The sequence below is a fragment of the Somniosus microcephalus genome, chromosome 16, assembly GCF_052327205.1.
Source record: "Somniosus microcephalus isolate GS21.2 chromosome 16, FLI_Smic_1.0, whole genome shotgun sequence".
In the NCBI taxonomy this organism is placed as follows: domain Eukaryota; kingdom Metazoa; phylum Chordata; class Chondrichthyes; order Squaliformes; family Somniosidae; genus Somniosus; species Somniosus microcephalus.
In genome coordinates, this window is record NC_141002.1 from 55,687,001 (window position 1) to 55,713,008 (window position 26,008).

Here is a 26,008-nt window from a genome sequence, read left to right on the forward strand (position 1 = left end):
TTGGAGAAAATTCCCAATTCCAGAGACCCTCATCTATGGCATAAACTATAGACTTTAGCTCCTGTATGTTCTTGTTGCATTTTGCAACCACTCTATCCAGTTAAAAGCTGATTTGTGTAATCTTCCGCAGCTGCTGTTGTCAGTGCCACAGCATTATTTCTTTTAATTTATGGTAAATGCAACATGTGGCACCAGCATTCGTGATAAGGCAAGACTAAAGATATAAATATGAGTTGGAAGGGTTAAGGGAACAAGATTTTCACTTGGTCCTCCTTGTCCTTATCCGCTTTTTTATTCGGTATTCTATATGACCATGTTGGATGTGGTCTGCAGTATCTCCACTCCATTAATACCATCTAATTCAATCATAGTAGTATTTCCAGTCACATTTTATTAATTGTATATGGAATAAGATAAGGAAAGACGGGAGGATGCTCGTGTGGAGCATAAACGCGGTATGGACTGGTTGGGCCAAATGGCCTGTTCCTGTGTCGAATATCCTATGTAATATGCTGCCACAGTCTAATAATGTTGCAATTATCAGTCTCGGACTGGTATTTATTAACCCAGATTTTGCTGGAGCAGGGCATAGAATGGTTACAGCACAGAAGGAGGCCATTTGATCTGTCTAGCCCATGCCGGCTCTCTGCAAGAGCACTTCAGTTAGTCCCACTCCTGCCCTTTCCCTGTAGCCCTGCAAATTTTTTTCCCTCTGGTACTTATCCAATTCCCTTTTGAAAGCCATGATTGAGTCTGCCTCCACCACCCTTTCAGGCAGTGCATTCAGATCCTAAGCATTGCTTTTGTAGCCTTTGGTTCTTTTGCCAATCACCTTGAATCTGTGTCCTCTGGTTCTTGACCCTTCCGCCAATGGGAACAGTTTCTCCCTAACTATTCTGTCTTAGGCTTCTCATGATTTTGAATACCTCTATCAAATCTCCTCTCAACCGTCTCTGCTCTAAGGAGAACAGCCCCAGCTTCTCTAGTCTACCCACATAATTGAAGTCCCTCATCCCAGGAATCAGCCTCGTAAATCTTTTCTGCACCCTCTCAAGGGCCTTCACATCCTTCCTAAAATGTGGTACCCAGAATTGGACACAATACTCCAGTTGAGGCCGAGCCAGTGTTTTATAAAGGTTCATCATAACTTCCTTGCTTTTGTACTCTATGCCTCTATTTATGAAGCCCAGGATCCCGTATGCTTTTTTAACCGCTTTCTGAACCTGCCCTGCCACCTTCAATGATTTGTGCACATATACCCCCAGGTCTCTCTCGGGGGGGGGGGGGGAAAGAGACAAAGGGAAAATAAGAAAAAAAAAAATGTAAAATTTTACATTTTTAAAAATTTCCAACAATTCACAACCTGAAGGAATGGGACTCCACACTTCTAATTGTTCACTTTCTGGCCAAGGGAGGTTGATTGACAGTCATCAACAATGAACACATTAAGAGTTAATTACTAGACTTGCCTTTCTGGCACGTTTAATGGGCAATTAACGTGCAAATGCAGCAACTTCATGAAAATCAGAGGTTATGGGCGAGATGTCATTTTCAAAAAGCTAATGGCGAAGTGACGCAGATCAGCCAGCAACTTGTGGCGATTTGCAATTCATGAGGTATCTCTATCGCCACACATTGCTGGTCAATTGGTGCATTTGTGCATTAATAACAGTGTGCGTTTTTCAGACGCTGTTATTTTTTCAGTAAAATCTGGACCATAGTGTGCAACATTCACCTGGCTGATCTGAATTGCACAGATGGTTGCATCTTATTACAGATTGCACTAAGTTCAGCAATAAAGGAGCATTGCACATCTGTGATGGGGATTGTGGGCAGAATTAACATGCAGCTAATTTTTAGTGTAGGATAATAGGTGGAAGTATTGCTTGTCTCATGGTATTAAGATTAATAGTAAATTTATAAAGTTCCTCAGAGGTCTATTAGAATGCCTGGGCATCTTCAAAATGTTTCTGGAGTTATACCACCCCTGGTGAAATCTCCAAGCATGTGAGACTATCTAATGGAGGTGGTCACAAGTCTCTTGGTTTAGTGTGCTCACAAATTAGTGTTGGCCTGAATGAATCTTGAGTTATACTGTAATTTTCACCATTGTGTAAATTCCAAATCACTTCATGTCAGTGCAAAAGTAATTGCACCTTTGTCCTGTCCGTTACTTTAGCTGACCATTCATTGAACTGTGTTCTATTGCAAATTCTTATCTTTACGCACGTAATATATATCAAAATGTCATTTTCTTAATTAGCAGAGAAAGGTAGTACATATATTGTATACAATATTTGAACAAGGATCAGAAACTTGTAGAACTGGCCATTAAAGGAAATCAAATTCAGGTAAAAATCAGCAATTTTACTGAAGATAAAAAATAGCAGCTCTTAAAAGATTTTATGTAATTTTCCTTGTGACAAATATGATAGTTTATTTTGACACAAACTTGCTATGATAATACATATTCAAGTATCCAGCCCTATTTACATGCAAAGATTATGGGTATGTACATTTTAGAAGCTAGCCAATACTTCCGTGAAGTGCAAAGAAAGCACCACGGCAGTCTAATGAAATACTAAACTGTAAGGTCTGCAGAATAATGCTACTGCTATTATGTATATGTTCATTACTTTTATGGTTACTATCACTGCAATGACGATTAATGTTGCTTCACTAGTTGTCAGTTCCTGTATTCTGATGGTGTGTTCTGCCATAAAATGACTAACATTTGCACTGCAATGTACATCCAGCAACAGATAAACAACATGAGCATGACTCAAAGGTTTATTGATTACATTTTACCAAACGCCGTCTGGTATGCGTTACATTAAAAAAATATTATGAAGTTCAGTGACATGTCCTAGATATTAAAGTACTGCTAAGCAGTTTTGCTGGTTGAATCATCCGCTTTGTGCATTAATTTAAAGAAGTATTGTAACTTATTTGAAATAGCTGATGCAATCACAGTGGAGTTTAGGATTGTATGTAATATATGGTCCCTTACCAACTAGCCACAAACAAAATTACATTTTTTTCAAATTACAGTTGGGTTCAGTAATGGGAGAATTCTTGTATTGGAGAGATGATTTTCAGTGGGTTGAATGGCCTTCTCTTGTCTTTTATGTTTTTATATATAAAACTCTTATTTCCAGTGGTGCAATGGAACCATCAAATGAAGCCTGAACCATACTGATTACACAAATGTATTTGGAGGATTTGAATTTATAGGCCATGCAAGCTTTTTCTCTCTCGCTTCTCTGTCGAATGTTTCATAGATTGTATCTTTGGTAATGGTTTTGGTGGGTGCAGGGATCTCTGTGATCCCAACATAGTTCTTTTTTGCCATCCTGGAACTGGTAGTGATGGTGTATGCATTGCTACGGTAACATTTCAGTGATGACATGCAGAAAGTCTCCTTCATACCACGCCTGAAGTTCGCATTGAAGATTGAATAGAGGCTGGGTTTAGATGCTGAAGAGCTGAAAGACACCAATGCGATGGATAGAAAGAGTGCTGAACACCTCGTGTAATCCATCTGATCTGGTTGCCAGATCTGAACTACATAAAAAGGAAACCAGGACAACAAGAACATGCAATTTAACATCAAAAACATCTTGATCGTTTTGACCTTCGTTCTGGGTACAATGTTCATTGTCCTCCTAACAGTCCTGCCATCTGTGCCAATTCTCCAAATGTATTTGATGACTTTTTGGTAAAACAGTATGATGAGGACAGACGGAACCAGAAATCCCACCAAAAGATGAACCGTGCCATAGACAACACCACTCCAGGACTGGGGCAGGAACAAATTACAGGTGCCACCTTCTGTCCCATAGAAAAACAAAGTGGGGGACACAAACGCAGCATCAAAAATCCAGGATGCTGCGATCATCTTTTTGGCCTTCTTCCTGGACACTTTGAAACTCAAAGGATACACGATGGTATAAAATCTGTCCATGCAGATGGAGAGAAGGACATAGATCTGGACTCCAGGGGTGAGATACTGAATGTACCTAACCAATTTGCACATGACATCCCCTAACAACCACCTCCCTGTGGTAAAGTGCAGAAGGACAAAGGGAGTGCTGGCCACGCTGATGAGCAGATCTGCACATGCCATGGACACCACAAAGTAATTGGTAGTTGATTGTGTCCTCCTACTCCTGTGGATCACGAGGCAAACCAGTGAGTTCCCAAACAAAGCAACAAGCCAGATCACACCAAAAATGAAGCTGACGGCGACAATTTCCCCTGTTGTGAATTCCTGATATATGGTAGTGTTCATTTCTGTCCGGCCCTGTCCATTGAGTCCCAGCTGCCCTTGGCTACCTACGGGTGGTGTGTTTAATATTTCACTTGAATTGGCCGAAGTTGCAACTGTTGGGGTTGAAACGGAGGGTGTCATATTAAGAATTTCTTCGGCTAACACCATATTCAAGTTTTGTACTAAACAACTTCTGGGGACAAAAAATAGGAATTAGGACATTTTTGTTTTATTAGAGCAATTAAAAAGCTTTACAGTTGACATCAAAATAGCTTTAAGATAATGCGTTTCTAAAAGCAACTGTTTGAAAGTAACTATAGCTGTACATTACTTTTTCACTATCTTAATTTTTCAGTCATTGAGGCCACAAGGAATCTATTCAAACAATACTGATTTATTTAGTATTGAACAGCATTTCTAAACATCATTACAGAAACTTTAAGTCTATTCCATGTACTAGCATAAACCCATGTGACACCTAATGTGAGCATCAAGTACTCTCAAGCTAATGATGCTTCCTGTACTCTAGAGCAACAATATAAACAGGTTCCAACCCTAATAAGGACATATCCACATTCTGTAATAGCAATCTTTCTGGTCTGTTTCAATGGGATTAGCACATTTATTATAACTGCTGGCGTGACATCGGCCGTCTCAATTTCTCTGCTGCCCCTCACTCACTCCAACCTACTCCTTCTGAACTTGAAGCACTCCTACCTCCCCCTGGACCTGGACCATGACCCCACTACCAAACATGAAGCCATTGTTTCGAAGACTGCAACTGACCTCATCTCTGGAGATCTTCCCTCCACAGCTGTCAACCTCATCGTCCCCCAATCCCGCACAGCCCGTTTGTGCCTCCTTCCCAAAATCCACAAACAAGGCTGCCCTGGTAGGCCCATCCTTTCAGCCTGTTCTTACCCCACGGAACTGATTTCTTCCTATCTCAACTCAATTTTTTCTCCTTGTCCAGTCTCTTCCCACCTACATTCACGACTCTTCTGACACCCTCTGCCACTTTAACAGTTTCCAGGTCCCAACTGTCTCCTTTTCACTATGAACGTCCAATCCCTCTACACCTCCATCCCCCACCAGGATGGCCTGAGGATGCGCCGCTTCTTCCTTGAACAGAGGCCCAACCCGCCCCCATCCACCACCACTCGCCTTCGCCCGGCTGAACTTGTTCTCACACTGAACAACTTTTCCTTTGACTCCATTCACCTCCTCCAAATTAAAGGTGTTACTATGGGAACCTGCATGGTTCCTAGCTATGCCTGCCTTTTTGTGGGATATGTGGAACATTCTTTGTTCCAGTCCTACTCGGGTCCCCTCCCTCACCTCCATTTCCAGTATATTGATGACTGTATCGGCGCCGTTTCCTGCTCTCGCCCTGAACATGAAGACTTCATTCACTTTGCTTCCAGTTTCCACCCTTCCCTCACCTTCACATGGTCCATCTCTGACTCTTCCCTTCCCTTCCTCGACTTCTCTGTCTCCATTTCTGGGGATAGGCTATTGACAAACACTTCCTCTGACCCTGACAATCATGTGTGCAGGAAGTGTGTCCAGCTGCAGCTACTGGCAGACTGCATTGCTGCGATTAGGTTCATACTGGACCATTCGCAATGCTGAGGACGTCATGAATAGCACGTTTGATCAGTTGGTCACACCGCAGGCAAAGGTTGGACAGGCAGAAAGGGAAGGGGTGACCAACAGATAGAGTACTAGGCACAGGCAGGTAGTGCAGGGGTCCCCTGTGGACATCCCCCTCAAACAGATACACCACTTTGAGTACTGTTGGGGGGGATGGCTTATCAGAGGAAGGCAGCAGCAGCCAACTTCCTGGCACCAGGAGTGCTTCTGCTACACAGGACGGGAGGAAAAAGAGGGGTAGAGCTATAGTAATAGGGGATTCTATTTTAAGGGGAATAGATAGGCGTTTCTGCGGCCGCAAACGAGACTCCAGGATGGTGTGTCGTCTCCCTGGTGCAAGGGTCAAGGATGTCTCCGAGCGGCTGCAGAACATCTTGGAAGGGGAGGGTGAACAGCCAGTTGTCGTGGTGCATATAGGTACCAACGATATAGGTAAAAAACAGGATGAGGTCCTAAAAGCTGAATATAGGGAGTTAGGAGGTAAATTAAAAAATAGGACCTCAAAGGTAGTAATCTCAGGATTGCTACCAGTGCCACGTGCTAGTCAGAGTAGAAATAGAAGGATATTTCAGATGAATACGTGGCTAGAGGAATGGTGTGAGGGGGAGGGATTCAAATTCCTGGGACATCGGAACAGGTTCTGGGGGAGGTGGGACCGATGTCCTAGGGGGAGTGTTTGCTAGTGCTCTGGGGGAGGGTTTAAACTAAAATGGCAGGGGGTTGGGAACCTGAGCAGAGGGACAGAGGAAAGGGAAACCAGGATAAAAGAAAAAGATAGGAAGGAGAAAAACAAAAGTGGCAGTCAGAGAAATCAACAGTTTAAATCAAACATGGCCACAGTAAATAATAATTCAAATAGGTCTAAGCGTTAAAAAAAAAAAAAAGCCTGACGGCTTTGTGTCTTAATTGCGAGGAGCATTCGTAATAAGGTGGATGAATTAGCTGCGCCAATAGAGGTAAACGATTATGATTTGATTGGGATTACGGAAACATGGCTCCAGGGTGGCCAAGGCTGGGAACTCAATATTCAGGAAAGATAGGCAAAAAGGAAAGGGAGGTGGGGTAGCATTGCTGGTTAAAGAAGGGATTAACACAATTGTAAGGAAGGATATTAGCTCTGATGATGTGGAATCTGTATGGGTAGAACTGAGAAATACCAAGGGGCAGAAAATGTTAGTGGGAGTGATATATAGACCTCCAAACAGTAATGCGGAGGTTGGGGATGGCATTAAAAGGGAAATTAGAGAAGCGTGCAATAAGGGCACAGCAGTCATCATGGGTGACTTTAATCTACATATAAATTGGGCTAACCAAATTAGTAACAATATTGTGGAGGAGAAATTCCTGGAGTGTTTATGGGATGGTTTCCTGGACCAATATGTCGAGGAACCAACCAGAGATCAGGCCATCTTAGGCTGGGTATTATGTAACGAGAAAGGATTAATTAACAATCTGGAGCGATCATAATATGATAGAATTCTTCATTAAGATGCAGAATGAAGTTGTTGACTCAGAGACTAGGGTCCTGAATTTAAATAAAGGAAACTATGATGGTCTGAGGCGCGCGTTGGGTAGGATTGATTGGGGAATGTCACTCAAAGGGTTGACGGTGGATAGGCAATGGCAAACATTCAAAGACTGCATGGATGAACTACAGAATTTGTTCATCCCAGTTTGGCATAAAAATAAAACAAAAAAGGTGACTCAACCATGGCTAACAAGGGAAATTAGGGATAGCATAAGATCCAAGGAGAGGACATATTAATTGGCCAGAAAAAACAGTAAACCTGAGGATTGGGAGCAGTTTAGGATTCAACAAAGGAGGACAAAGGGATTAATTAAGAAGGGGAAAATAGAATATGAGAGTAAGCTTGCAGGGAACATAAAAACTGACTGTACTGTAAAAGCTTTTATAGATGTGAAGAGAAAAAGATTGGTGAAGTCAAGCGTAGGTCCCTTGCTGTCAGAATCAGGGGAATTTATAATGGGGAACAAAGAAATGGCAGACCAATTAAATATATATTTTGGTTCTGTCTTCACAAAGGAGGACACAAATAACCTCCCAGAGATGTCGAGGAACATAGGGTCTGATGAAAGGCTGGAACTGAAAGAAATCAGTATTTGTTGGGAAATGGTGTTAAGGAAATTGATGGGATTGAAGGCCGCTAAATCCCCAGGGCCTGATGATCTACATCCTAGGGTACTTAAGGAAGTGGCCCTAGAAATAGTAGATGCATTGCTGATCATCTTCCAACATTCGATGGAATCTGGAACGGTACCCATGGATTGGAGGGTAGCTAATGTTACCCCACTATTCAAAAAAGGTGGTAGAGAGAAAACAGGGAATTACAGACCGGTAAGCCTGACATCGGTAGTGGGGAAAATGCTAGAGTCCATTATAAAAGATGTAATAGCAGAGCACTTGGAAAACAGTGACAGGATCGGACAAAGTCAACATGGATTTACAAAGGGTAAATCGTGCTTGACTAATCTACTGGAATTTTTTGAGGATGTAACTGGTAAAATAGATAAGGGAGAACCAGTGGATGTGGTGTATTTGGACTTTCAGAAGGCTTTCGATAAGGTCCCGCATAAGAGATTAGCGTGTAAAGTTAAGGCACATGGGATTGGGGGCAAGGTACTGACTTGGATAGAGAACTGGTTGGCAGACAGAAAGCCGAGTTGGAATAAATGGGTCTTTTTCCGAGTGGCAGGCAGTGACTAGTGGGGTACCGCAGGGATCGGTCCTTGGACCCCAGCTATTCACAATATATATTAATGATCTAGACAAGGGAACTAGATGTAATATCTCCAAATTTGCAGACGACACAAAGCTGGGTGGGCGTGTGTGCTGTGAGGAGGATGCCGAGAAACTCCAGGATGATTTGGACAGGTTGGGTGATTGGGCAGAAGCATAGCAGATGCAATATAATGTGCTAAATGTGAGGTTATCCACTTTGGTAGCAAAAACAGTAAGGCAGATTATTATCTGAATGGCAATAGTTTGGGAGAAGGGGAAGTGCAACGAGACCTGGGTGTCCTTGTGCACCAGTCGCTGAAGGTAAGCATGCAGGTGCAGCAGGTGGTTAAGAAGGCAAATAGTATGCTGGCCTTCGTAGCGAGAGGATTTGAGTACAGGAACAAGGATGTCTTGCTGCAGTTGTACAGGGCCTTGGTGAGACCACATCTTGAGTATTGTGTGCAGTTTTGGTTGCCTTATCTGAGGAAGGGTGTTCTTGCCATGGAAGGAGTTCAGCGAAGATTCACCAGGCTGATACCTGGGATGGCAGGAATGACGTATGAGGAGAGATTGGATCGACTGGGCTTGTACTCGCTGGAGTTTAGAAGAATGAGAGGGGATCTCATCGAAACTTATAAAATTCTAACAGGACTAGACAGACTAGATGCTGGAAGGATGTTCCCGATGGTTGGGGAGTCCAGAACCAGGGGTCACAGTCTAAAGATAAGGAGTAGGCCATTGAGGACAGAAATGAGGAGGAATTTCTTCACCCAGAGAGTGGTGAACCTGTGGAATTCTCTACCACAGAAGGCAGTAGAGGCCAATTCATTAAATATATTCAAGAAGGAGTTAGATATATTTCTCAAGGTTAAAGGGATCAAGGGGTATGGGGAGAAAGCAGGGACCGGGTGCTGAATTTGGATGATCAGCCATGATCGCATTGAATGGCGGAGCAGGCTCGAGGGGCCGAATGGCCTACTCCTGCTCCTATCTTCTATTTTTCTATGTTTCACTAAGCCCAAAGACTCCCACAGCTACCTAGACTACACTTCCTCTCACCCCGCTTCCTGTAAGGACTCTTCCTTTCTCCCAGTTATTCCGTCTCTGCCGCATCTGCTCTAACGATGCCACCTTCCATACTAGTGCTTCCGATATGTCTTCCTTTTTCCTCAACCGAGAATTTCTCTCGACTGTGGTTGACACGGCCCTTGACCGTGTCCGTTCTATTTCCCGTACCTCTGCTCTCACCCCTTCCCCTCCCTCCCAGAACCACGATAGGGCACCCCTTGTCCTCGCCTTTCACCCCACCAGACTCCACATTCAACGGATCATCCTCTGCCATTTCCGCCATCTCCAGCATGATCCCACCACCAAACACGTCTTCCCACCCCCTCCCCTTTCAACATTCCAAAGGGACCGCTCCCTCCGTGACACCCTGGTCCACTCCTCTATCACACCCAACACCCCTTCCCACGGCACCTTCCCATGCAAGCACAAGAGATGCAACTCTGCCCTTTTACCTCCTCCCTTCCCACTGTGTAAGGCCCCAAACACCCCTTCGAGGTGAAACAGCGATTTACTTGTACTACTTGCAATTTAGTATACTGTATTCGCTGCTCACGATGCTGTCTTCTCTACATTGGGGAGACGAAATGCAGATTGGGTGACTGCTTTGTTGTACACCTCTATTCAGTCCATAAACGTGACCCCGAGCTTCCGGTCGCTTGTCACTTTAATTCTCCACTCTGACCTCTCCGTCCTAGGCCTCTTACACTGTTCCAACGAAGCTCAACGTAAGCTCGAGGAACAGCACCTCATCTTCCGATTAGGCACTTCATAGCCTTCGGGACTCAACATCAAGTTCAACAATTTCAGACTATAACCTCGGCCCCTTTAAAAAAAAAATTACTTATTTATTTTCTCTCTCATGACAGCTGTTGATGATTCTGCCATTCCCATTTACACTTCATCTAGATTCATCTTATGTTTCTTAACTTGCCCCATTACCATCTCCTTTTGCCTTGCACCATCATCCCTTTTGTCTTTTAATCTCTCCTGCCTTCCATCCTATCACAGACCTTCCCTTTTGTTCTTTCCTCCCCATCTCCCTTTTCTTTCCCCTAAACTTGCTTAAAAATCTGTTACATCTTTACCTTTTTCCAGTTCTGACGAAGAGTTTCAGACCTGAAACGTTAACTCTGATTTTCTCCCCCCACCGATGCTGCCTGACCTGCTGAGTGTTTCCAGCATTTTCTGTTGTTATTTCAAATTTCCAGCATCCACAATATTTTGTTATTGTAACATAACTCCGGAATCTGGACAATAATGTTGGAACTCGCAGATCTCAATTATTTCTATATCACTTTCTCCTGTATTGCAGTTGTTCTCAATTTCCAACTTGTCCATACTTCTAATTCACTTCTTCCTTTTCCATGTGCAATTTGCTCCATAATCCAAAACTCTGACACTGACCACAAAATTTGAGATTAAATCTAAACATGCTGTCCTTTACCACCATCCTCACCAATTGCACTAATTAGGATTCCAATGGGACATGATTAATCAAACCCTTACTATTAAGAAAGCATGATAACACAATACTTCAGTGGTAGTCACTGCCTATGTGGGTCCAATTTATTTATTAAGCAATTATGTTAACTATGTCTTAGCATGGGTGATTAGACTTGCTCACACGGTGTTTATACCAGCACTGTTTGCTATAAATGGATAAATTCAGCCTCTCAAAATAACTTGTGTTCATTGGATGGGCTGCAGCGTCCTTCAACTAGTAATTATATGACAGAAAATACTTTTCTTTCTTACAGCAGTGAGCAATACTGTTGGGAAAAACACCAATATAAATGGCAGCCTTCCTGGCTAGAATAAACAACCTGACTCTGACAAGAAATCAATTTTTTCTCTGCTGTTATACAGAAACTATCACCCTGCTCCTTCCAACCACAGTTTCAGCGTTAAACAGAACAAATGGACATTGACACAGGAAAAATAGCGCAGCAGCAATCCTAGTTAAAGCATCTGGAAACTTGATCTCATTAAGAATCATTATACTTTTAGATGAAACAGCCTGGAATGTTAGATTGAGATTATAAATACAAGGGTTGTAATTCAATCCTTCCTCTAGGGAAACTGGCAAAGTAATAACCTCTCTGTATGTGTGTGTGTATTTTTGGAGGGGAGACAAGAGCTGCACCTTAAATAGTTCGGACCTTCCCCGCATGGGGACTACTTTATACAGTGCATGCATGTAAATCCTATGTAAGCATTTGTTTTATACCAAATATATTCCTGGTGTGGCACACTAGTAAATAATGTTTCCAAGAATCCAAAGCCTTTATAAATATAGTACATTTTGAAACCAAAATGACGGAATCCCATCCCCCCCTTGTGAAGGGAAATGAAACTCTTTAAAACAGAAAAAGATGACTAATGTACAAAGTAAAAAAGATGTTAATGTTCAAATTACAAATGTACCGGTATGGTGGTAATCTGTGCAACAAGGAGAAAGAAGTTTGTAACAAAATCTGGTAGTTTTGAACTGTAGAGTTAGGGCTTGGTGTTACATGAAATAATGGAATTGATTATGAGGTGCAAACTTGAAGATTCTCTGCACACAACAGCCTAGTAAACAGCAGTCAATATGGCTTTAGAAGGTATAGATCCTGCATGACCAACCCAATTGGACTGTGGTAAATCCTAGGACATTGTATACTTAGAGTGCCAAAAGGCATTTGATAAAATTCTGCCCCAAAAGCTACTAGTTAAATTTAAAGTTGTGGGGATTCAGGGTAAAAATTGGGAAATGGATAATAAATTGGCTGACGGGTAAAAACAAGGTGTACTGGTCAGAGAAGTCATGGCATACGGGGGAAGCACTGAGTGGGCATCCCAGGATTCACAATTAGAACAACTACTTTTTCTAATTAACATCAATGACTTGGATTCAGAAACTAAATGCAAAGTGGTCATCTTGCAAATGTCACCAAACGAGATGGGGCAGTAGAATCAGAGGAGGCAGCTCAGAAAATACAGAATGGATTAAACAAAATACCTGAGTGGGTCCAACAATGGCAGATTAAATTTCACCGGGGTAAATGTAAAGTACTGTAATTAGGAAGGAAAACTGGGTGATATAAGCACTCTACGAATGGTGTTGAAATAGCTAAAGATGAAGTTGAAAGAAACCTAGGAGTCTTAGTGGATTCCAGATTCAACATGGTCAACAAAGCCAAAAGAATGTTGAGCCAAAACAGTAGAATATAAGTCATGATCAGCCGGTGCAGTGCTGTGGTCAGACCACACCTTGAGAACTGTGTCCAGTTCTGGTTGCCAAAAAACAAGGTAGGTAATGAAGCACAGGAGGCAGTGCAGGGAGGAGCCAGAGGCTGATCCCTAGTGTTAGGGGTCCCAGTTATAAGGAAAGATTTGAGAAATTTGAGTTTTTCAGTCTGCAAAGATGTTGGAGAGGTGATCTTATAGAAATATATGATAGTAAATGGTATAGAAAAGATTAATCTGGAATACTATACATTAAACTGTGGTGTCGGATGAGGGGACACAAGTTCAAAATAATACCTTTAGGACTGATATTCGTGTTCTTCACGCAGTGATCAACATTTGGAATGGACTTCGGGCAGAGTGATGAAGGCAGAAACCCTGAAATAATTTAAGAAACCATCAGAGGAAGCAGTGGGGGTGAGAGAAGGATAAGGTCCTTCTCGATGGACGAATTAAGATAGGTCGAATGGTAGTTGTACTTAGTCACCCGTAAGTATCTTGTAATATAGCGGTCTGAGGAAATCTCCCTCAGTTATTAAATTTTTATTCAACATAAAATTTACAAATTTGGATTATGTAATAAAATATGTTTCCGTAAGATTTCCACGTTTCTTAATCTATGTAAGCTACAGTGGATTTTTAAAACCATCTGTCATTTATCTTGTAATCAGTCAATTTATTATTGTAATACTGTTAGTTATATTTCATGAAACATCACATCATTGAAAAGAATATGCATCAGGGGGAGAAGTGTTTGCCCTTGGCGCCTGGAGCAGATTGGAGGCTTGACGCGGGTGAATTACTGGTCCCGTGGTATAATTGTTCAGAGTAAATCATTCGCAAACAGTTTAAACAGTTTCAAAGTAACGCGATCATATTTGTACAGAAAAACAATCTCTATTCGTAAAATTAATTTTAAAAGTCCTGTTGTTATCTCTTTTGGAGATTTTAGCGGTAGATACAACCGTACAGTCCTAAAGACAGGTAACATAATGCTCGTTGAAGCTCTCTTTCATTGCTTTCCCTTACCTGGTAAATTGACCAGCCCGCAGTGTTTCAATTTAATTTTAGATGATGTAAAAATCCTGTTGTTGTTTTAATTTGGGGTACTGTCTTTTGCATCTGATAAAACAGGTTCATTGCGAACCCATCAGGAAAGCTGTTTTCTCTGTTAATTCGGCCACTCATGCGTGAAGGCTAGAAAAGGAAATTCGCATCAGTTCTGAACATCACATTATAAAAACCCAGTTTTAACATGGTCAGTCTTGCCAATAGGAAACCATTCTCAGATCACTTGTCCTTGTTGTACTGCAAACAAAGCCGCGAGAGACCGAGACATCAGGATGCAGGAGTTGGAAGGGTGAGAATGACAGGCAACTACGGCTTCTGATGCTAGTCGGAATTACAACTCCGAGATCACGTTCTCTTGGTGAGATAGAACAACACCGATCGATTGAGAAAGTGCGCACAAGAATGAGCAGATCAAACCCAACCACAGAACCTCTGATCTGCACCGACTGTTATCATTTCCAGCCAGTCTAATCAGGATACTTCAAAAGTATTTCAACCTAAGCGATTGCCATTTTCCATACATCTCGGGGGCAGAAAGACCCTTCGTGCCTTTTGTGAATTCTGTGCACGGAGAAGCAATCGCCTCAAGCAGGAATCCATCCTCATTTCATCTACAGTTTAAAAAGAACCAAACGCAAAACCATTCATTAACTTTGTCAAAATATGTCAGTGTTAAACTGATCAAACCCTTGGCTCCGCACAGACGTTGGTAAAATGACCCGAATTATAGAAATATGCCTGGATTCAGCTGTTTGTACAAACCCTTCTCCCCCCGCCCACCCAGACCCCAGTTTGCTGCTATTCCATACCTGGCTCAAGCCCGGCTTGACTCCCCAGATAGAGCCGGAACATGGGTTACCCGTACCGCGGCCAAGCTGTTCACCCCAGACTGAAACAAGATGTCGGGGTATCCTGGTCAAAGCACCGATTCTTTTTTTTCTGGCGTAAAAACGGTCACGTGGGGGGATTGTCATGTGATCTTCTCCAAGCTTCATTTTAACCATGTTCTGCATGTTGCAGTAATACGGTCTAGTCATTCAGAAAAAAAACACGACCAGGATTCGTCCCGACCAATACTTTACCTTTTCCACATGAAAATATTTTAGTAATACATCGAAATGACGCCAGTACTTTTTCCTGATTTTTTAAATACAAATTAAGATTCTCTTAAATTAGTTGGAATGTTCAGGACCACGGAGAGCTCGTTCCATTTAAAGCCAGCCTTACCCCCCCCGCCAACTCGTTCACTTTTTGCTCTTTTAAATGAAACATAACATGTAAACAATCTTAAGGCCAAAGGGTTGGCAAACTGAATCTAGCTGAAAAGGATTAGGTGCTTATAGCTCTGTGTGCGGGTAAATGTATTCATGCAGAACTGTGGGAAATTACAAAATACAGGACGGGGAAAACAAATCTGTTCTTCTTAGAGTGTCAGTGGGCTCAGTTCTAGCACACTCACCTCAAAGTCAGAAGTTGTGGGTTCAAGTCCCACTCCAGAGATTAGAGGGATAGCAAAATACTGCAGATGTTGGAAATCCGAAATAACAACAGAAAATGCTGGAAAAACTCAGCAGGTCAGGCAACATCCGTGGAGAGAAATTTGAGTTGACGTTTCGGGTTTGACCCTTCTTCAAAACTGGAGAGAAAAGGAACTAGATCGAAGGCAGGGCTGCGATCGGACAAAAGAATAAAAGAACCAAAAGAAGTAAAAGAGATTAGAAGCTAGACGAGATGGTAATAGGCTGGGATTAGGTGTAAAGTGTACTGGCAGGGCATAGGTTATTGACCAATATTTACTACAAGCCCACAGACTCCCACAGCTACCTGGACTACACTTCCTCCCACCCCGCTTCCTGTAAGGACTCTATTCCATTCTCCCAGTTTCTCCGCCTCCGCCGTATCTGCTCCGACGATGCCACCTTCCACACCAGTGCTTCAGACATGTCTTCCTTTTTCCGCAACCGAGGATTCCCCTCTACCGTGGTTGACACTGCCCTCGACCGTGTCAGTTCTATCTCCCGCACCTCTGCCCTCACCCCTGCCCCTCCCTCCCGGAACCACGATAGGGTTCCCCTTGTCCTCACCTTTCACCCCACCAGCCTCCACATTCAACGGATCATCCTCCGGCATTTCCGCTACCTCCAAAGTGATCCCACCACCAAACGTATCTTCCCCTCCCCTTTCAGCATTCCGCAGGGACCGCTCTCTCCGAGACACCCTAGTCCACTCCTCTATCACCCCAAACAGCCCTTCCCCTTCGCCTGGCACCTTCCCGTGCAAGCGGAGGAGATGTAACACCTGCCCCTATACCTCCCCCCTCCCCACTGTCCAGGGCCCCAAACACCCCTTCCAGGTGAAACAGCGATTTACTTGTACTTCTCGCAATCTAGTATACTGTATTCGCTGCTCACGATGCGGTCTCCTCTACATTGGGGAGACCAAACGCAGATTGGGTGACCGCTTTGCGGAACACCTCCGTTCAGTCCGTAAGGGTGACCCCAAGCTTCCGGTCGCCTGTCATTTCAATTCACCGCTCCATTCCCACTCGGACCTCACCGTCCTTGGCCTCTTGTACTGTTCCACGGAAGCTCAACGTAAACTCGAGGAACAGCACCTCATCTTCCGATTAGGCACTCTGCAGCCTTCCGGTCTCAATATCGAGTTCAACAATTTCAGATCATAACCTCGGCCCCTATTTCATTTTTACTTATATTTTTCCACTCCTTTCCTCCCCCCCCCTTTCCTTTTGTTTCTCTCTCACACCTGGCAGCTATCTTTTGCCCTGCCAGTACACTTTACACCTAATCCCAGCCTATTACCATCTCGTCTAGCTTCTAATCTCTTTTACTTCTTTTGGTTCTTTTATTCTTTTGTCTGATCGCAGCCCTGCCTTCGATCTAGTTCCTTTTCTCTCCAGTTTTGAAGAAGGGTCAAACCCGAAACGTCAACTCAAATTTCTCTCCACGGATGTTGCCTGACCTGCTGAGCTTTTCCAGCATTTTCTGTTGTTATTTCAGAGATTAGAGCATATATTCCAGACTGACAATCCAGTGCAGCACTGAGGGACTGCTGCACAATCAGAGGTACATTATTTTGGATGAGACTTTAAACCCAGGCCTCTCTGCCCTCTCATGTGGACCTAGAATATCCCATGGCACTATTTAGAAGAAGAGCATGGGAATTCTCCCCATGTCCTGGACAATGTTTATGCCTCAACCAGCATCACTAAAAGAAACAGATATCTGGCCAATTATTGTTGTTTGTGGGAGCTTGCTGTGCATGAATTGGCTGCCGTGTTTCCTACATTACAGCAGTGCCTATACTTCAAAATTATTTCATTGGCTTTTAAGCTCTTGGGGACATCCTGAGGTCCTGAAAGGCGCTGTATAAATGCAAGTCTTTCATTCTAAGTGAGTTTGAGAACTCGAACCTCATTACCAAAACAGCGCTGTAACTCAGACAAATCTTTCCAAATAGATAATAACATTAAATAATTTTGACTAGTCAAAAATTTATCAGTGAGATTATATTTTTTTATTTGAGCTCGAAGATCAAATGGGCAATGCACTGGACCCATTGTTTGCAGCTCCGGAAAGGGTTTTCAGTAACAGCTAACTGAAGTTGCACATTAGCAGCAACTCCAAAAGCAAAATACTGCGGATGCTGGAAATCTGAACTAAAAGCAGAAAATGCTGAGAATACTCAGCAGGTCAGGCAGCGTTTGTGGAGAGAGAAACAGGAGTTAATGTTTCAGGTCGACGACCTTTGGTCAGAACACTAAATCCAGACCTGCACACATAACATCTAACGATAGCACATTGTACACGCCTTGCATTTTCACTTGCATCATCCTACCGGTGATACCGAAGTGCACATTGGTTTGTCAGAATACGCCGCTTCCCCGAAGTATATTGACTTGGTGATAGCAAAATACTGCAGATGTTGGAAATCCGAAATAACAACAGAAAATGCTGGAAAAACTCAGCAGGTCAGGCAACATCCGTGGAGAGAAATTTGAGTTGACGTTTCGGGTTGGACCCTTCTTCAAAACTGGAAAGAAAAGAAACTAGATCGGAGGCAGGGCTGCGATCGGACAAAAGAATAAAAGAAACAAAAGAAGTAAAAGAGATTAGAAGCTAGACGAGATGGTAATAGGCTGGGATTAGGTGTAAAGTGTACTGGCAGGGCAAAAGATAGCTGCCAGGTGTGAGAGAGAAACAAAAGGAAAGGGGGGGGGGGGGGGGAAGGAGTGGAACAATTACAAGAGAAAATGAAATGGGGGCCGAGCTTATGATCTGAAATTGTTGAACTCGATATTGAGTCCGGAAGGCTGCAGACTGCCTGGTGCTGATGAGGTGCTGTTCCTCGAGTTTACGTTGAGCTTCCGTGGAACAATACAAGAGGCCAAGGAAGGTGAGGTCCGAGTGGGAATGGAGCGGTGAATTAAAATGACAGGCAACCGGAAGCTCAGGGTCACCCTTATGGACTGTCAGTAAGGACCTCACCGTCCTTGGCCTCTTGTATTGTTCCACGGAAGCTCAACGTAAACTCGAGGAACAGCACCTCATCTTCCGATTAGGCAGTCTGCAGCCTTCCGGACTCAATATCGAGTTCAACAATTTCAGATCATAAGCTCGGCCCCCATTTCATTTTCTCTTGTAATTGTTCCACTCCTTCCCCCCCCCCTTTCCTTTTGTTTCTCTCTCACACCTGGCAGCTATCTTTTGCTCTGCCAGTACACTTTACACCTAATCCCAGCCTATTACCATCTCGTCTAGCTTCTAATCTCTTTTACTTCTTTTGTTTCTTTTATTCTTTTGTCCGATCGCAGCCCTGCCTCCGATCTAGTTTCTTTTCTTTCCAGTTTTGAAGAAGGGTCCAACCCGAAACGTCAACTCAAATTTCTCTCCACGGATGTTGCCTGACCTGCTGAGTTTTTCCAGCATTTTCTGTTGTTATATTGACTTGGTTCCAGTTTCATTCGTTCTCGCATTAAGAATAGTCGTAAACCTGTGTATGTGTGGTAGTTATAAAAGAAATACAGACAAAGTATAAATCAAATCGAGCGTTCGTTCCATTTACTGGATGACTCGCTCCCGAGCTGCATTGACGTGTTTGTTGCCATGACTCCATCCGAATGATGAGCTTCTTTGCTGATGGTCACCATGGGACCCTGGCAATTGTTGGGCACAGTAGGAGTATCGGAAGAGCAGCAGCTGCCGCGCACCGCGCCAACCATCCAATTCGCTCCTAACAGCAGCACACATATTTCTGCTGCAAATAAACGTGTTTTTTTTTTGTTATTATTGTTATTAGGGAGTCTCCCCTCAAACTCAAGTACTTACATCAGTGTATGTTTTGCATCGTTGTGGACATTTATTTTAGTAGCTTCCTAAATTTAATTCTATTTCACTACCTCTGTCTTTGCATTTCAAATGTAACCCACGGCTCCCGGATTACAGAACATGCAAAAACGTTGAGATGAAACAGAAATAATATGCCCTTTCTCTTTTGCTTCATCGTCAGTCTTCAAAATTGATCGTGCAAATATCTTGGATGGGGTTTTAGCAGATGTATTACAGCAACATATTATTAGTTTCGATGAATATTTGGGGGTAAAGGACGTCGTTTGTCGCTTGTGAGTTGCTGTTCCTATCTTGTTCATTGGGGACGATTGAACTGCAAGTATCTGTGGCACCCTGCAGACAAGCGACATCTTTTGGAAACAACGATCCAGATGTGTGCAGATGTCGATGCACGTAGTGGAGTTTCGGGTGCAAAAAATGAATCCTGCCCTCTGAGCAATTTAATTTTTTTATCTGAAAGGTGACGATTTAGTACTAATCTTAAGAGATTTGAACGTAAACTGCAATTATACTGCTGCTAACTGGATGACAGGCAAAGCCTGCAGACCGGAGTTACACTGGGCACTGCTAACTGCCGCACTCAAACTGAGGTCAGCCACAAAACAGCTCTGCTCGGGGTGGCTTTTTAAGATTAAGAAAGTATAGGCGGGAGCAATTATTCTCTTCTAACATTAAACAAGATCCCATACAACATTCTTCAGCAGATCACCTAAGTATTTTAGAATGCGGCTTTACATTAGGTTGGAGTTATACTACAGCTAGTGCAAACTCGAAGCGGCGTGAGGTGACTTTCTGGATACGGTCTCACACCAGTTGGCTTTAGTGAACTAGGGATGCAGTATTTGACCTGACTCCCAAGTGCCAGTATAACTGCACCCTTAAAGAATTGGATCATTGTACCGCCTGAAATATTTCCGTCCACAGCATTATTTATTTGGTATTTTCTGTAATTATCATAAAATGCACCACGTAACTCTTTAAAATATTATACTTACCTAATTCTTAGCACCTAGTAAGGTCGCGGCGCATTTTCTTTGAGTTTAGTTCTTTAATCAGTGGGCTTTTGTTTTAAATCACAAGGTGCATGATACACCACCAAATTATAACTTTGGAAAAAATCCATTAATAGCCATAGGTGCCGTTATTTATTTGCATTATCCCATCTTTTAAAAAATGTGTGTTTATTCAACTCTGCGCTGCCTTGGAAGACAAGCTACAGAGGAGAAGACAATGGAACCATTAATATTTGCGATACATTGTAAAAAAACATGTTCCCTTCGGGGCTTGACGTTTCAGTAGGATAATTACTGGGCAGTGCCAACTTTCGATCCATTTCCGAAGCACAGAGTTTAGAAGAATGAGAGGGGATCTCATTGAAACTTATAAAATTCTATCAGGACTAGACAGACTAGATGCAGGAAGGATGTTCCCGATGGTCGGGGAGTCCAGAACCAGGGGTCACAGTCTAAGGATAAGGAGTAAGCCATTTAGGACAGCGATGAGGAGGAATTTCTTCACCTAGAGAGTGGTGAACCTGTGGAATTCTCTACCATAGAAGACAGTTGAGGCCAATTCATTAAATGTATTCAAGAAGGAGTTAGATATATTTCTTAAGGCTAAGGGGATCAAGGGATATGGGGAGAAAGCAGGAACAGGGTACTGAATTTGGATGATCAGTCATGATCGCATTGAATGATGGAGCAGGCTTGAGGGGCTGAATGGCCTACTCCTGCTCCGATCTTCTATGTTTCTATGTTTCACTCCACTTGTGCTGTGCTTCCAACTTTGTGGACCATTCTTCCATGTGGCATTGCATCAAAAGCTTTGCTGAAATCCACTGAATTCTCATTGAGTTCCACAAGGTTTGCTGTCTCTTCAAAGAACTCCAGGAAATTTGTCAAACATGATAGCCTTCCCATAAAGTTAAGCTGCCTCCCTCTTATAGTTCCATATTTTATCAGGTGATTCAACATTTATTCCTTCAATATACCCTCCAGTATTTCCCTATAACGGATGCCAGGTTGACCTGCCTGTAGTTCTCTGGCTTATCTCTTTGCTCCTTTTTATAGATTGGCATCACATTTCCCTTTCCCCAATTCTGAGATACGGTCCCAATTTCCAAGAATCCCTAAAGATACCGACTCCCATGTCCAATTTCATTAGCTACTTCCTTAAGTACACTAAGGTGCAATCTGTATTGCCATTTATGTGATCTCTTGGTTTGGTTCAGGTCGGACTGTGTCGACCGTTTTTTGACGTGTGAAGTTCACGTATAAATTGGCTCTGACTGAAACTCCCAGTTCAGAGTCATCACCTTCAGTCAGGACCTGAGTCCAAGGAGATAGGGAGAGAGATGCAGCCTGTTAAAAGTGACAGACTGGGGAGACTGACCGCACCTTGTGCAGTGCAGGGGGATTCTGGCTGAAGTTACAGCATGAATATCAACGGGTTATAGGATTACTATAAGTTACAGATAGAATTTCGGGGCAGTGCGCCCAGTACTACCAGTTACATATAGATTATCAGTGAGCTATTGTATTGTTGGTTATGAGGGGAATCTGAGTGTTACCACTTAACTATTAGTTGTCAGTACAATTTCAGTGAGTTACTATGAGTTACTGGTTGAATCAAAGTTCCTTCCACCTCTGGTTTCCTCCCTGTGAATCCCTCCCCCACCTTCGGTTGTCCCTCTTTGCCGCCCTTGGTTTCCCTTCTTTGTTTGCTCGCGGGTGGACTCTTGGTTCTTGGAACTTCTCTCACAGCAGTCCTTGGCGCAAATCCATGAGCAAGGATACCCAATTACAGGGACCCAACCTTTATAAGGTAAGTGCAATAACATTTGCAGACATCACATGATCAGGCACCATCTGGTCAGATGTCATGTGGACATATCTAGGAATATCTCCAACCAGAGTTGGCAACTCTAGGGTGAGAGGACCTGTAGGACGTGGCAGTAGGGAGAGGGAATGAGGGCTTCTAAAATATGTCAGTGTGGGGGGGGGGAGGGGGGTGGCGCGTGCCGGGGCCTTCAGTTATACCTTTTCGAAAAACCTTATCTTCGCGCCAAATCTGGTTAGTTCTTTGTCTTAATTTTGGCGGGCTAGTTTTCAATAATGGTAGCAATCCATGTTAACTGTTTTTAGATGGCTGGTAATTGCATTTACCAGCCCGATAATTGACTTGTATTGTTCTGAAAGTTCTTGATGGGCTTGTCCAGCCTCGATGGCTGTGTTTAATCTGTGTCCGATTATGTATGCAGACTGTTTGATGGTTTTAACTATGGGCCTCACTGAATTTAGATCTAACTCCAATTTGGTCTGATACATTATTCAAAGCTCTGTCTGGCAAAGTTCTCTTCACAGAAAGCCTGCAGCCTTAGTTTCGATTACTCCCAAGCTGTCTGCTCTGCAGAGTCCACTTTTGAATCCCACAGGATTTCTGCCATGAGGTCCGGAAGCCATCTTGGGTACCTTTTAATTTAAAAATGTCCATTGCAGGGTCCCTTTTTTAAAATTAATAATAACCTTCTGGGAGATGTAGAAATTTTGCAATCTTACATTCCCCCCTGTGATACTAAAACTTGCTTGAAGTATCATATTCTTAAAGTGAGCAAAATTTTTCTGACCCTCCATAGTCAACCTTCCCCTGCAATTATCTATCTAATATACCCACGACACATGCACTTCCCATTCCATGAAAATGTAGTGTACATCAGCACACAGAGAGTAAAATTACAGGCTTTACACACACACATCCAAGCATGGAGGGGGTCTAACACCCCTGCACCACTTGGTACACATATCTTTATTAAACCGCATCACAACACAAACAAAAAAAGAAAACCTTGAATTAAAAATAACAAACACAAAGAAACAACAATTCTTTAATCAAATACAGGGAAAAAGACTTAAACTGGTGTATCTTCCTCCACCTCTACATAATGTTCCTTCCAAAAGCTATGGTTTCAGAATTCTGACCACCGACCTTTTCCCTTACACTGGATGCAAACTAAATACAGCACTATTCCTAACTGGCAAACCACGAGAATGTGGGAAGCCAGTCTGATCCACGAAGGGACCTCTATATTATTGAAAAGGTCCCACCAGGGTGGAGTCACAATATCCAATATCTTAGTCCCTATCTCTACTGTTTTCTGCTCGAGAGTGTAAAAATGTTTCTGTGAAACTATAACGGCCTTTAGAATTTTGGTCAAGTGTTCAGGGAGAGGGGGAATTTCATAGCCAAAGTGCGCTATGTACTTCTGCAAATTTGTAAAATGCTCCTTCACAGTGAGGTGAACAGTGGAGGGTTCAGGGATGGGGACAATTCGCTCCTGGGCCACTTGAACTTCTGCCTCGGGTTTAAAACAGAAACTGCCGTCACTGACCGGGCACCAGCTATGCTGTCCGTGCTGGTAGTGGGACGCGCCGGTGGTGACACAATATGTCCCACCCCTATATGCTACCTGCGGGGGAACATGGCCTTGTGCCATTGTCTCCATGGTACAATTTATAGGCTTCGCATCAGCAGCTCTGAACCCACACTGCAGTTTTGAAAAGGCATTCAAGTGCTGGGGACACAGGATTATGTGTGCTCCCTGGCTCCGGCACCCTGAGAGGTCGGTACCTGTCATAGCGTGCTCCCACTTAATGACGTAAGGCGGGACCGCTGTGAAACGAATGTGTGCACCCCCTTGAATGAATCCAATGTTCTCAACCCGGGTCGGCCTGCCCTACCCATGACCGGTATCCTAACTACTACTCCCATGATTGTGTGGTTGGACCGTCCACAATCCATGGGGACTGGGTAGGCTTCGGAGGCTAGCCGGAGTTGGCATGGGCTCAATGCATTCTCAAAAGGGTGCAGGGCTACGAGGTGCTTGTTGCTAATCCAGGAGGGGACCAAACCTTGTTTTAAATCCTCCAGGTTACTGCGGCCCTCGCACAGTAACCATGACCCGTATAACACACACACCTCATTCTGCGCGGCTTGGTCAGAAGCGTTTCTGTCCTCCCTAATGAGAGCATTTACCATCTTTGCGTGCTTTTCCAACTCGGCTACGATCTCTTTTAAATGGACCGTCATGGCCTGGTCCTCATGCAACCCCGAGCCCACTACCTTGTTCTCATCCAGCAATACCCTTCTTAACTGGGTTTTTAAACCGTTTATCTGGGTCTGCAGCTCTATGTCATCCAAGCTGTTGATAATGGGGGAATATGATGATAATGGGGAATATGATGATAACGGGAGAATATGATGATAACGGGGAAAATGAAGATACCGGGGGAAAATGACGATAATGGGGGAATATGATGAGAACGGGGGAATATGATGATAATGGGGAATATGATGATAACAGGAGAATATGATGATAATGGGGGAATATGATGATACCAGGGGAATATGATGATAACGGGAGAATATGATGATAACAGGAGAATATGACGATAATGGAGAATATGACGATAATGGGGGAATATGATGATAACGGGGGAATATGATGATAACAGGAGAATATGACAATAACGGAGAATATGACGATAATGGGGGAATATGATGATAACGGGGGAATATGACGATAACGGGGAAGATGATGATAAGGGTGGAATATGATGATAATGGGGGAATATGACGATAATGGAGGAATATAATGATAATGGGAGAATATGATGATAATGGGGGAATATGATGATAACGGGGGAATATGATGATAATGAGGGAATATAATGATAATGGGGGAATATGACAAAAATGGGGCAATAGGATGATAATGGGAGAATATGATGATGGGCGAATATGATGATAACGGGGGAATATGTTGATAACGGGGGAATATGACGATAACGGGGGAATATGATGATAATGGGGGAATATGATGATAACAGGGGAATATGATGATAACGGGGGAATATGACGATAATGGGAGAATATGATGATAATGGGGAATGTGATGATAATGGGGGAATATGACGATAATGGGGGAATATGATAACTGGGGAATATGATGATAACGGGGGAATATGATGATAACGGGGGAATATGACGATAATGGGGAATATGATGATAACAGGAGAATATGACGATAATGGGAGAATATGATGATAATGGGGAATGTGATGATAATGGGGGAATATGATGATAATGGGGGAATATGATAACTGGGGAATATGATGATAATGGGGAATATGATGATAATGGGGGATTATGCTGATAATGGGGGAATATGACAATAATGGGGGAATATAATGATAACGGGGGAATATGACATAATGGGGAATATGATGATAATGGTGGAATAAGATGATAATGGGGAATATGATGATAATGGGGAATTATGATGATAATGGGGGAATATGATGATAATGGGGAATATGATGATAATGAGGAATTATGCTGATAATGGGGAATATGTTGATAACGGGGGAATATGATGATAATGGGGGAATATGACAATAACGGGGGAATATAATGATAACGGGGGAATATGATGATAATGGGGGAATATGATGATAATGGGAGATTATGCTGATAATGGGGGAATATGACAATAACGGGGGAATATAATGATAACGGGGGAATATGACATAATGGGGAATATAATGATAATGGTGG

At 43.0% G+C, this 26,008-nt stretch overlaps 1 protein-coding gene across 1 annotated transcript; it reads right to left on the reverse strand.

Moving 5' to 3' along the window:
* Window positions 1–1,878: 1,878 nt before the first annotated feature.
* gpr19 (G protein-coupled receptor 19) lies at window positions 1,879–14,985 on the reverse strand. Its single transcript, XM_086009076.1, has 4 exons — window positions 14,840–14,985; window positions 13,989–14,156; window positions 13,257–13,337; window positions 1,879–4,460 (listed from the first exon to the last, which is right to left on the reverse strand). The coding sequence occupies exon 4, from the start codon at window positions 4,436–4,438 to the stop codon at window positions 3,200–3,202; it is 1,239 nt and encodes a 412-aa protein (XP_085865202.1). The 5' UTR covers window positions 4,439–4,460; window positions 13,257–13,337; window positions 13,989–14,156; window positions 14,840–14,985; the 3' UTR covers window positions 1,879–3,199.
* Window positions 14,986–26,008: the final 11,023 nt, after the last annotated feature.